General features: G+C 47.4%; 1 protein-coding gene across 1 annotated transcript in view; it reads right to left on the reverse strand.

Moving 5' to 3' along the window:
* The window catches only part of FRMD4A (FERM domain containing 4A), an 814,406-nt gene extending 803,330 nt beyond the window's left edge, over positions 1-11,076 (reverse strand). The window contains exon 1 of the mRNA XM_086919678.1: positions 10,933-11,076. Within this exon, the coding sequence (XP_086775804.1) occupies positions 10,933-10,965 (33 nt within the window). The 5' untranslated portion in view covers positions 10,966-11,076. The remainder of the gene's footprint in view (positions 1-10,932) is intronic.
* Between the last annotated feature and the right edge of the window lie 2,621 nt (positions 11,077-13,697).

The raw sequence follows: 13,697 nt of genomic DNA on the forward strand, positions 1-13,697 counted from the left end.
GGAACAGTACTGTCGCTTCCCTGCATTGAAGCAGTACTTCCAGTGGGAGAGTACTGGTGCTCGCCTGCAGAGATGCAGTACTTCCAGAGGGAGAGTACTGGTGCTTCCCTGCAGGGATGCAGTACTTCCAGTGGGAGAGTACTGCTGCTTCCCTGCAGGGATGCAATACTTCTAGTGGAACAGTACTGTTGCTTCCCTGCATTGATGCAGTACTTCCAGTGGAACAGTACTGTCGCTTCCCTGCATTGATGCAGTACTTCCAGTAGAAGAGTACTGGTGCTTCCCTGCAGGGATGCAGTACTTCCAGTGGGAGAGTACTGCTGCTTCCCTTCAGGGATGCAGTACTTCCAATGGGAGAGTACTGCTGCTACCCTGCAGGGATGCAATACTTCCAGTGGAACAGTACTGTTGCTTCCCTGCATTGATGCAGTACTTCCAGTGGGAGAGTACTGGTGCTTCCCTGCAGGGATGCAGTACCTCCAGTGGGAGAGTACTGGTGCTTCCCTGCAGGGATGCAGTACTTCCAGTGGGAGAGTACTGCTGCTTCCCTGCAGGGATGCAATACATCCAGTGGAACAGTACTGTTGCTTCCTTGCTGCATTGATGCAGTACTTCCAGTTGGAGAGTACTGGTGCTTGCCTGCAGGGATGTAATTCTTCCAGTGGGAGAGTACTGGTGCTTCCCTGCAGGGATGCAGTACTTCCAGTGGGAGAGTACTGCTGCTTCCCTGTAGGGATGCAATACTTCTAGTGGAACAGTACTGTTGCTTCCCTGCATTGATGCAGTACTTCCAGGGAACAGTATTGTTGCTTCCCTGCATTGATACAGTACTTCCAGTGGGAGAGTACTGGTGCTTCCCTGCAGGGATGCAGTACTTTCAGTGGGAGAGTACTGCTGCTTCCCTGCAGGGATGCAATACTTCCAGTGGAACAGTTATGTTGCTTCCCTGTATTGATGCAGTACTTCCAGTGGAACAGTACTGTTGCTTCCCTGCATTGATGCAGTACTTCCAGTGGGAGAGTACTGGTGCTTTCCTGCAGGGATCCAATACTTCCAGTGGAACAGTACTGTTGATTCCCTGCATTGATGCAGTACTTCCAGTGGGAGAGTACTGGTGCTTCCCTGCAGGGATGCAGTACTTCCAGTGGGAGAGTACTGGTGCTTCCCTGCAGGGATGCAGTGCTTCCAGTGGGAGAGTACTGGTGCTTCCCTGCAGGGATGCAATACTTCCAGTGGAACAGTACTGCTGCTTCCCTGCAGGGATACAATACTTCCAGTGAAACAGTACTGTTGCTTCCCTGCATTGATGCAGTACTTCCAGTGGAACAGTACTGTTGCTTCCCTGCATTGATGCAGTACTTCCAGTGGGAGAGTACTGGTGCTTTCCTGCAGGGATGCAATACTTCCAGTGGAACAGTACTGTTGCTTCCCTGCATTGATGCAGTACTTCAAGTGGGAGAGTACTGGTGCTTCCATGCAGGGATGCAATACTTCCAGTGGGAGAGTACTGCTGCTTCCCTGCAGGGATGCAATACTTCCAGTGGAACAATGCTGTTGCTTCCCTGCATTGATGCAGTACTTCCAGTGGAACAGTACTGTTGCTTCCCTGCATTAATGCAGTACTTCCAGTGGGAGAGTACTGGTGCTTCCCTGCAGGGATGCAGTACTTCCAGTGGGAGAGTACTGCTGCTTCCCTGCAGGGATGCAATACTTCCAGGGGAACCGTACTGTTGCTTCCCTGCATTGATGCAGTACTTCCAGTGGGAGAGTACTGGTGCTTCCCTGCAGGGATGCAGTACTTCCAGTGGGAGAGTACTGGTGCTTCCCTGCAGGGATGCAGTACTTCCAGTGGGAGAGTACTGCTGCTTCCCTGCAGGGATGCAATACTTCTAGTGGAACAGTACTGTTCCTTACCTGCATTGATGCATTACTTCCAGTGGAACAGTACTGTTGCTTCCCTGCATTGATGCAGTACTTCCAGTGGGAGAGTACTGGTGCTTCCCTGCAGGGATGCAATACTTCCAGTGGAACAGTACTGCTGCTTCCCTGCAGGGATACAATACTTCCAGTGAAACAGTACTGTTGCTTCCCTGCATTGATGCAGTACTTCCAGTGGAACAGTACTGTTGCTTCCCTGCATTGATGCAGTACTTCCAGTGGGAGAGTACTGGTGCTTTCCTGCAGGGATGCAATACTTCCAGTGGAACAGTACTGTTGCTTCCCTGCATTGATGCAGTACTTCAAGTGGGCGAGTACTGGTGCTTCCGTGCAGGGATGCAGTACTTCCAGTGGGAGATTACTGCTGCTTCCCTGCAGGGATGCAATACTTCCAGTGGAACAATGCTGTTGCTTCCCTGCATTGATGCAGTACTTCCAGTGGAACAGTACTGTTGCTTCCCTGCATTAATGCAGTACTTCCAGTGGGAGAGTACTGGTGCTTCCCTGCAGGGATGCAGTACTTCCAGTGGGAGAGTACTGCTGCTTCCCTGCAGGGATGCAATACTTCCAGGGGAACAGTACTGTTGCTTCCCTGCATTGATGCAGTACTTCCAGTGGGAGAGTACTGGTGCTTCCCTGCAGGGATGCAGTACTTCCAGTGGGAGAGTACTGGTGCTTCCCTGCAGGGATGCAGTACTTCCAGTGGGAGAGTACTGGTGCTTCCCTGCAGGGATGCAATACGTCCAGTGGAACAGTACTGTTGCTTCCCTGTATTGATGCAGTACTTCCAGTGGAACAGTACTGGTGCTTCCCTGCAGGGATGCAGTACTGCCAGTGGGAGAGTACTGCTGCTTCCCTGCAGGGATGCAATACTTCCAGTGGAACAGTACTGTTGCTTCCCTGCATTGATGCAGTTCTTCCAGTGGAACAGTATTGTTGCTTCCCTGCATTGATGCAGTACTTCCAGTGGAACAGTACTGTCGCTTCCATGCATTGATGCAGTACTTCCAGTGGAACAGTACTGTTGCTTCCCTGCATTGATGCAGTACTTCCAGTGGAACAGTACTGTTGCTTCCCTGCATTGATGCAGTACTTCCAGTGGGAGAGTATTATTGCTTCCATGCATTGATGCAGTACTTCCAGTGGGAGAGTACTGCTGCTTCCCTGCAGGGATGCAGTACTTCCAGTGGAACAGTGCTGTTGCTTCGCTGCATTGATGCAGTACTTACAGTGGAACAGTACTGTTGCTTCCCTGCATTGATGCAGTACTTCCAGTGGGAGAGTACTGCTGCTTCCCTGCAGGGATGCAGTACTTCCAGTGGAACAGTACTGTTGCTTCCCTGCATTGATGCAGTACTTCCAGTGGAACAGTATTGTTGCTTCCCTGCATTGATGCAGTACTTCCAGTGGGAGAGTAATGGTGCTTCCCTGCATGGATGCAATACTTCCAGTGGAACAGTACTGTTGCTTCCCTGCATTGATGCAGTACTTCCAGTGGAACAGTATTGTTGCTTCCTTGCATTGATGCAATACTTCCAGTGGAACAGTACTGTTGCTTCCATGCATTGATGCAGTACTTCCAGTGGGAGAGTACTGCTGCTTCCCTGCAGGGATGCAGTACTTCCAGTGGAACAGTACTGTTGCTTCCCTGCATTGAAGCAGTACTTCCAGTGGGAGAGTAGTTGCTTCCATGCATTGATGCAGTACTTCCAGTGGAACAGTACTGTTGCTTCCATGCATTGATGCAGTACTTCCAGTGGGAGAGTACTGCTGCTTCCCTGCAGGGATGCAGTACTTCCAGTGGAACAGTACTGTTGCTTCCCTGCATTGATGCAGTACTTCCTGTGGAACAGTATTGTTTCTTCCCTGCATTGATGCAGTACTTCCAGTGGAACAGTACTGTTGCTTCCCTGCATTGATGCAGTACTTCCAGTGGGAGAGTACTGGTGCTTCCCTGCAGGGATGCAGTACTTCCAGTGGGAGAGTACTGCTGCTTCCCTGCGTTGATGCAGTACTCCCAGTGGAACAGTACTGTTGCTTCCCTGCATTGATGCAGTACTTGCAGTGGGAGATTCTTTGTATGTGAAATTCGTTTGGTTCCACGCGGGATTTCAGATAACGACTGCTCAAAACCTGGCAACTGGCCCATCATGGCTTCGATACACCACCTGTACCGGTGCATTGATGAATGAATTAAGGACACCTGGCCCAGGTGCTGCGAACCCCATGAGACCACGCGGCGCTACAAACATGAAATGTATTCGCGGATTTTAAAGCGCACAGCCAGGAACGAACCTCTGGGAAATCAATACAATTGGTTCAACGTGTTAAATGGGACAAACAGAACAGCAACCTTGATCCCAATGGGAACCGTAGAGACAAAGACGGGGAAATACTGACTGTTTTAAAGAGTGAAAGAAAATCACGATTCTGTTTAAGGACTATTTTTATTTCCAGTAAACCCTCTTGCAGGCGTAGAGAAGGGGCTGCGTTAAGTGCTGTGATGGTCATAGGCTGCCAGGTGTGTGAGTGGTACTCGGGCCTGCTGACAGCTGACTGGCCGAAGGGGCAGAGCCAGCTCGCTGGCGGTGGGCACCCGCCGATGTCCTTGATTATTTGAAATGATGCCTGCAGATTTTAATTCTGGTTGTCACCTATCTCGCTATCGCCAGTGGTCAGTTCTGCTTCCTGTATTGGTTTCTACAGCTTTTGGAAATGTTGCCCGACACGACGATTGCAAAGTTACTGCTCCAGCATTTTGCTGCACGTCTGAAAACGAAACAATTCTCAAAAGCAAACCTGCTTCCCTCCCCAAGTCGGATTTGTAATCTTCTATCACATCTCAGAAACGACGCGCCATAGGATGCTCGCTTCTTCAAAGTCGGCCAGATGTGCCATTGATGGAGATGCGCTCACACATTCTGGCCAACCTTACCTGCCCTCGAGTCCGCTGGGTTGGGCCCAGCATCTCTGCACTGGTCAAGTGCTGAGAAGCCTGTTTGTGAGAGGTTAAGCTGAAACTCTGCACAGTGGGTGAAGAAGGCGCGAGGGGCTGCTGTCAAAGCATGAGATTGTGACATTGTGTCACGCATTCATGTAAATTGGAACATTGAAATGTTGAGAGCTCCCTTGAAAACAAGTGTGTGTTTCAAGGCAAATACTGGCAGGACTAGACCTCCTGCAAGAGTCCAGTGCTTGTCTTTCGGAGTCTTCCTTTTAAATGTAGAACAATCTCCACCTACTACAGTTCGAGTAGAAACCCTTGCCCCATGTTTGTTCTGTATCCAAGCCAGTCTGCCACATTCCATGTTAAGTCCTCAGCAGAAAAATTGCACAGCATATTTGCTTCAATTTCTGAAGTACCACAGATGATGTATAAGAAAAGGCAGGTTACCACTGAATTCTTAGTACATGTCTGACCACGTATAAACTTAATTAGAAACCAGAATTCAAAGTGGATGTTTCATTCCCAATCTCTGCTCTTATATTCAGTGCATTCAGTATGTGTGTGTGTGTGTATATATATATATATATATATATATATATATATATACATATATATATATATATATAAACATACAGCAAGAGGTTTCTGAAACGCATCAGACTGCTCCTGCTGCGTGTATGGCCTGCCGTGCATTGATGCTGCCCCAGTGCTTCCTCAACTTATGGGTAACTTTGCAGCAACATATTTTCGAGGCTGCCCAGCCGTGGAGGGAGCATCACCGTTAGGATTGGCAATGCGGGCTAGGGGCTGGAAATATGTCCAGTTCCAAATGGGGCAAACAGCGCCAGGAATTCACATTGTGCACACAGTGGGGCCCATTGGAGGGCTATGCATTAAGAACCCAGAGGACAAGGCACCCATCAGGGTGAGATTGCCGCACTATATGTCCCAGAATTCTAGAGGGGCCTGTGAACCAATCATGTTGTGGCTTATGAATCAGCCTATCAGAAGGCAGTTTAGGCAATAAATGTAGTGTGGCCCAAATGCCGTTTTAATCTGTGGGACTGAGCCTATGAGGAAGGAGGTTTCTTAAACGCGCCAGGCTGATCCTACTGCGGGTGTGTTCTGCCGTGCATTGCTGCTGCCCGAGTGCTTCCTCAACCTGTGGGTAACTTTTTAGCAACTTTAAAAACACACACACACACACTTCACCAACTCTCTTCTTCACAATATATAAATATATATATATATATATATATATATATATATATATATATATATATATATATATTATATTACATATATTTTTTTTATATATATATATGTGTGTGTATATATGTATAAGTATATATATATGTGTATATATACATATATATACATATATATATATATATATATATATATATATATATATATATATATATATATATATATATATATATATATATATATATATATATATATATATATATATATATATAAACAAACAAACAACCATTCCCGGCTGTTCTTCGTCTCATAGCACGGCGAGCCTGTGTGGGTGCCGGACACCCTTAATTTACACGAACAAAATTTCTCCCTATACCAAGAAATACACAGGCTGCTTTCTGGATGCTTTAAAGTGAATTTATTTGAGGCACGAAATCAGCAGCTCCCTACCGACGCGTTTCGCCACTAAGGCTTGGTCACCGTGACCAAGCCTCAGTGGCGAAACGCGTCGGTAGGGAGCTGCTGATTTCGTGCCTCAAATAAATTCACTTTAAAGCATCCAGAAAGCAGCCTGTGTATTTCTTGGTATAGGGAGAAATTTTGTTTGTGTATATATATATATATATATATATATATATATATATATATATATATAGGGTTTTGTACCTTGTACAGAAATATTATTTAGTGTAATGTAAATAGATAAATAGAACACGCTCTGTCTATCACGCCTTGACCTGCCTTCTGTGCCGGGAAACCCTTGTTGGGTAGCTGTTGCGCATTATAAATTTAAAAACTAAACTAAACTAATGTGCATATGTTTATCTATTTCGATCTGTGGGTAGGTCTGTATACATGTATATATTCATTGTTAGTTATTGTTAAATAAAAGTTTCACTCTTTTACTCATCCTAAAATCGTTTTAACTACTATGGACTCTGAAACATCCTTCCAAACTCTTACCTCCTTCTAAACAATTTATCCAACTAACAGGTGCACATGTCCACACAATAACTTCTCACATCTTCCCTTTACGAATCCACTCCAATTAATGTATCCCTATTCAAAACACTTGAGTGAATGAATGAAATTGTAAGCGCACAAACTTAACAAACTTACCACAACTAATCCTATAAGGGAACAGGAATCCGATATCACTAATTTACTACCTATATACATCTATCCTTTGGTTCAGGAGTAGTATGCTACTCGCCACAAAGCACCTCAATGCCTCGTGAAGGGTAATAAACGCTATATAAATACAATTTACAATTACAATACACGCTAAAAGTGAGGTCTCTTAAGACCTGAGCTCACAGACCTAAAAACAACTAACTCCTAGAAAGCAATTTTTGTTTCACCAAACAAATAATGTTTCAGCAAAAGAAAGCTAGTTCTGCCTGTCTCCAAGCAGGTGCTTGCTCGACGGCATGCGCCGGCAAGTGCTCGCTTTGCAAGCTCCGAAGCAGCTGAAACCACTGCAGGCGGTGCTACAGGGACTTCGAGTAATTGTGATGATCATGCTAATCAAAAATGAAACACAACAGAGCAAGACTATATTAAAAAACAGGCATTTCCCTCCAAAGACTTTTAACCAGTGAGCTCCCGGCGGCTTGCACTGCGGATGTGCACTTGGTAGGTTGGCGCGCGCAAGGCTCCATTGAAGCAGCACCCACAGCATATCCATCCTTATGTCACCTATTAATAACGGTGGGCACGTGCTCATGTTAGGAAGAATGCGTGAAAAATGCATAAATAATTCAGTTATCTGTCAGTGTCAGCCTTAGTGCCTGCCTACAGCCAGCGCACAGTAAGCACTTATTCAGCCACAACTGCCTCACTGTTGCTTTTTCCATATGCATCTCATTATGTTAGCATGCTAGGCCGTGGCACGGACACCTTTCACCTCCCCAGTTAATCCAGTGCACAGTTTAAGTCAGTTATGTGCATGCAAAGGTATTCCGTAGCCTTGATTTAGACCTGGTAATCGCATTACAGCGCGTAATCCCATTACAGCTCAATGTCCACTTTACTTCTGGACTTAAATGTCCAGGAAGGTACTGGAAAGCGGCCACATGCCAGTGTGAGTGATATGGTATTCAACTCACATCCCGACAGGACAGCATGAAGAGGAGGTGGGTAAACCACGCATAAGGTTGTGCGCCCGCACTGGTCCTTGGCCCGCCAGGTACTGAGTGAGTCACTGTACAATCCTTGTGATCCTCTGCAAGTTGCATCCAAGGTGGCCTCCGTGGGTCACGGATATTTTCTATGCACTCTGTTTACAGCTCCTGACAGACTCAGCCACAACCATGCATGCATGTGTGTGCAGACACTGACTCGACAGCTTTGCTGTCCTCCATTCAGCACCTACTCAGGACACATCTGTCTGCTCGCCTGAGTGACCTTCCATAGTGTTTGAGACAAGCTTATGACCCGTCTGCAGTTACAGCACTGGTCCATGGAATGCCTGCTCCCAGATGAATCAGCATCTCTCACACCAAGCTTCAGGCTTCCGTTTCCGGCCAGCTCTCTTGTGCTGATTGAAAACAGCAGAACTGGTACACACAGAAATCGATGCACGTAAAAAGGTCAAGATGTTATTGTTCTTGCAGGATCTGAGAAAGGATTTGAATAAACAGTCTAGATCCAATCCCGCCAACGATGCATTCCAACCAGTGTATACACCAACTGGACTTTTCAAAAAGAATATATAGATCTACCATCATCCCTGCAACCAGAATTTTTTCAGTGTGTGTATGTGTGCCTATTGGTGTTTGTGTGTAGTACACCCACCCCGCCTTCACAGGTTTCATAGGACATGTTTTGATATGGCTCGTCATATTAAAAAAAAAATACCCAAAGTGCAACAACAACCTGATTGAAATTTCATGCAGCAGATCTCAGTTTTGTATACATGTTTATGCTTTCTAAGAAATGTCGCTCTTCTTGACTGATGCGTAACACATTTTTTATCATGCAATTCAGTCTGTGCACCCAAAAAAGAATGCATCACTCTATGCTACTGCACGCCCAATGACCCAAATGCAGACCAGATGTCCCTTTGGTCACAGACTGTGGGTTAAAGACATAAGATTGATGGTGTGCCACAGTTAACAATCGTGTTGCCCTACAAATGTGTGTACTGTATGCAATGTAAACAAAAGGAAGCCAGTGCAATGTCTTGAATCATCATCACTTGTAAGCAAATCCCCGTCACTGTTCCAGAAGTTCAACTTCACATACCATAAGCCTGCTATGGAAGCAGGCATACCTCAGAGGCTTAAAATGATGCTAGAAATTTAGAAGCGGCTGCTCTTGTGTTCGCAGAATTTAACTTCATGATCCCAAAACAGTGGCTAAGAGGCACTGATGTACTGATGAAGGGGGTTTGTTCCTAAAATGCTGAGCTGGACTGCAGTGGTTCGCTGAAGCATTTAGCGTTCATACTGAATGTAGCCTAGATTTGGTGCAGAAGGAGCCGCCACCAGCAAGGTCTGGTCTTCCCCCTTACAATGTCTTAGCTGGAAGAATCAAGTTATTTAGGACATGCCCACAGACACTCTCGCCTGCCTCACGCCGGCCCTCTCACGTGGACTCCACTGCCTAGATCCTTGCAAGACACAACCATCGTAATGCAGATGAATTGTTGCATCCTGGCTGAAGTCTCTCAACAGATGGGGTGCTTGCTGAACTGGCAATTACTGTACATTTCAGGTTCCACTTCGCTCAGCACTATAAAAGCACTGGGTGCGCGCTCTAGTGCAGACCGCGGCATACATCCCATCACTAACACACCGCCTGCTCATGACAGATCACCGCCACTGTAATGGCATTGCAACGTTGATGCAATAACCCACTCTGCTGATAGCTTGCCTAAGGCAGCAATCTAAACTGTAGCCAATGAATCCAGGCTGGAAATGTCACCGTCAAAAGACGCACAATGCTCCGGATATGAATGGGGAACGCAGTGGTGCCGCGAGGCCGCATTGCTGGAACAGCTACACCTGAACAAGGCCACGCCAGGACCATATGCAGCGATGCAAAGGATTTATCATGCCAACCTATGCCAAAGGCAACACAATCCACTACACAATCCACTAGCATGGACTTCACACTTTGAAACGAGAGACCAGTCCCAGCAGACCAACGAGCTCTGCACAAAATATGAAAGGCTTCTTAAATTCTAAGGCAAAGCACCATATACTGTTGGACAATGTAGACATAGGTCAATCTAAAAAGACATATGTGCTGCATACAGTCCCCTTGACTCTAATGCAATACACCATGCAAAAACAGACCAGTGGGGGTCTCAAAACTCTTTACAGTCATAAATATTTCACAGCAATAAGACGAGGATGGAACGCATTTCAGAATACGTGGTACTTGTTATAACAGATTTTCCAGCACTGACTCGTATGCATTTTAGGATTACCAAACCAAACACACTTCACATTGCAGTAAATTATGCCCTGCACCTTGGGTGGGAGAGGAGACAGAACCCCCTTTCCCTACCTGGGCTCCCAAGACCAACCCCATAGCCAGCTGCAGCCCTGTACACCCGCAGGATGCAGGAACCGGACACAGAGCGACATTGGGTAGGGAGCCAATGACAGGGCAGGGAACAAGCAGCAGGAACAGTAGTGTCAGCTGCTGCAAAGAGCATCCTCTCATCTCAGCAGTGATACCTCGAAGAGGCAGGTTTCCCCACCTGCACTCTTTGACCACAGCCGCATTCAGCCTGCTGTGGGCTGGCAGGGGCAGTTTGGGAACAGACAATAGCGGGGCAGGCTCCGGCCCCTGCAGCCTCCTTGCACGCCCGCGCGGTGGCGGCTCACCTTTGCTCTCATCGGGGACAGGAGACCTTCCATCGTGGCGCGCTGCTCCTCATACCAGTCCGGCCAGGTCCTCGGCGTCAGCCCCGCGCTCCGCGCTCACGTATCCCATAGGAAGTTCACGACCACCATGCCCGCCACAGACCCATGTGTGAATCCCACAGCCCGGCCAACCTGTGCGGCTGGCGCCGGTGCCGAGCAGTGCGCGTGGAGCGGCCCTCCCCCTCCCGCACTCCCCTCCTCCCTCCCCGCACACGCCGCCTGCAGCTACGTCTGTGCCATTCTCACTGACAAGCGGCTCCTGCCTGACGTAATGCAGCCTCCGCAGGAAAAGCGATCCCCGCCGTGGGGACCGGGTCACCCCGGAGCGCGGCAGCTGCAAGGTGTCCTCTTCCTATTGTCTTCACCGCCGCTGCACACATCTGCTGGCCTCACCTTGGTTGCCGTGCACGCCCTGGATGGAGATTAGACCGCGGGCCCCTCTGGTATTGTCCTGGACTGGGCTCCTTATGGAAGGCATTGTTCTGTGCCTGTATTTCATTCTGCCGCGAGCCGGGGCTTTGTTAAAAGAAATTATGTGCCCAGTTATTGATTTACTACAACTCGCCGCTCGACAACAGCCTATAAAAGCCGTTCATGTTCAGTGCCCCGTAGTGTCTGGTAAGATACTCTGTGGTTTAATGCTCTAACTACAAAGATCTGTTTGGAACATGAAAACACAGATTTGAATTCACACTCATCCTTTCATCTTTCTGAGGCCTCTGATAGATGACCCACAGCATCGCTCGCATCCCTTGTATGCGTGCTTGACGCCTACCCCAATAGGCATTTTAGAGAACAAGCGTATCCCGAGGGAAGGATGGTTGTACCGACCTCAGATGGATATTCTCGTGAACCTTATCTGGTTCCTCTAAAACCTAGGACCGTCCCCGTGGTTGTAATGAGCTTCGGGGTTTGTTGCAGATTGGCTCTTTGCTTTACTTCTAACTGAGCGTATGACCACGTCTACTATTATTTAGGGCACAATTACGAGATGTTAGGATGTAGGTGCAGAGATGCTAGATGGCCGAGATCTCAGCACTGCATTTGGGGATTATTAGTTATTTTGCAGGAATGGGGAATAACGTGCAATCTCAGGAACACTGGCCTACTTTCACTTGTATGTCCCCCTTCTGAGGGAAGTTACACACCCAAATCCTCAGGCATTGAACATCCACTTGGAGCAAGAGGTAAATGTGTGGAAGGCCTTTCCTCTCACTAAAGTACAGAAAAGAGTGATGACTGGAATGCTTGAATTAATCTCAGCCACTGGTAATTATTCTGGGCGGCTGCATTATTTTGCACAGCATCTCACCTCAGCTGGACCCAGCTATGCAAATCAATCTCGATTTTGCTCCAATCGGAACAGTCCAGTCCAGACTCGACTGCCAAACCATGTCCTCCGTGAACCAGGAGACTAGCAACCCAGGACCAGTTTCGGCCTAATTATGGGCTCATCGGGTCCAGCTTGGTTCCAGTGACAAAGTGTGCACAGGACCCACATCTGGGTATACCTGTCCCACTTAGGGAAGCACACTAAAGTATACAAAAAAGTGATGGATGGAATGCTTGAATTAATCTCAGCCACTGGTAATTACTCTGGGCAGCATCCCAATCCATTGCTATTTTGCACACCATGTCACCTCAGTTTGGACCCAGCTATAATCAAATCAGTCTTGACCCTGTTCCACTGAGAACAGTTCAGCCTGAACTGCAAAGACAGGCACTCGTTGAACTGACAAACAAGGTACATAAAATCAATAGGAATAACTTAAAAAAATTCAACAGAATAATGCAATTCAAATACAGTTCAAAACCAGACATTAACGATTATGACCCGCATAATCACATGGAAGGACAGAAGCAAAGTAAGACATTAACAATTGTGTAGTACAGTTAGTACACTCGATGTCCTAGTGACACTCTAAATATCGCACACTGTATAATTTGTGCTGCTATTAGGGTACTGGCGTCTTGAGTTGTACGTAGAGGATGCGTCGACGCGTTTCGATGGAAAAATGGTCACTCCATCTTTATCAAGACTGTAAAACTTTTTGGCTCTGTCCTAATATCAGGGTCCTATATAGTAATACACCCCTGTTGTAAGTGGGTAATCAGTGGCGTTCCTAATTGAATGGTCCAACCTCAAAAGAGGGTATAATTTACATAAGTCCAATGATAGAGGACCAATTCTTTATGGTTATACTTGAAATCAGGACCTTTTTGTGCAATGTTCGTATGTAATCTAGTCCTTTCCTATTCAGAAGCCACAACGGTCACGCCAGACTACTAAACACAAGCAATTCGGTGGAATACCGGGAATGGGTATATTCTTTAAAAGTGTCATATTATACCGAAGACAGTGATTCAACTCAGTCCCTATTTTGGGAAGGGAGCTTATTCCAGCATACCTGATTTTACGCATTAACCCCTTCACTGCGGCGGCTATTCCGCCGCATTGCTAAGGGGGCGGGTTGGCCGCCCGGCGGCCGCATGCTGGTGACAGAACCGCTCCGTCACCAGCGTCGGTTGCGCTGTGCTTATGATGGAGCGGTTCAGTCATGGCCTGCCCCGCTCAATGGAACGTCCAGCGAAGGCGCGGAATTCGCGACGCGCGGGCGCGCCGAGCGGGCCATGATGAACCGCTCCGTCATCAGCACAGCGCACCCGCAGCTGATGACGGAGCGGTTCCGTCATCAGCGTCCAAAGGGTTAAGGACCACGTCCCCC

The sequence above is a fragment of the Lissotriton vulgaris genome, chromosome 1_1 (assembly GCF_964263255.1).
Source record: "Lissotriton vulgaris chromosome 1_1, aLisVul1.2, whole genome shotgun sequence".
Lineage (NCBI taxonomy): Eukaryota > Metazoa > Chordata > Amphibia > Caudata > Salamandridae > Lissotriton > Lissotriton vulgaris.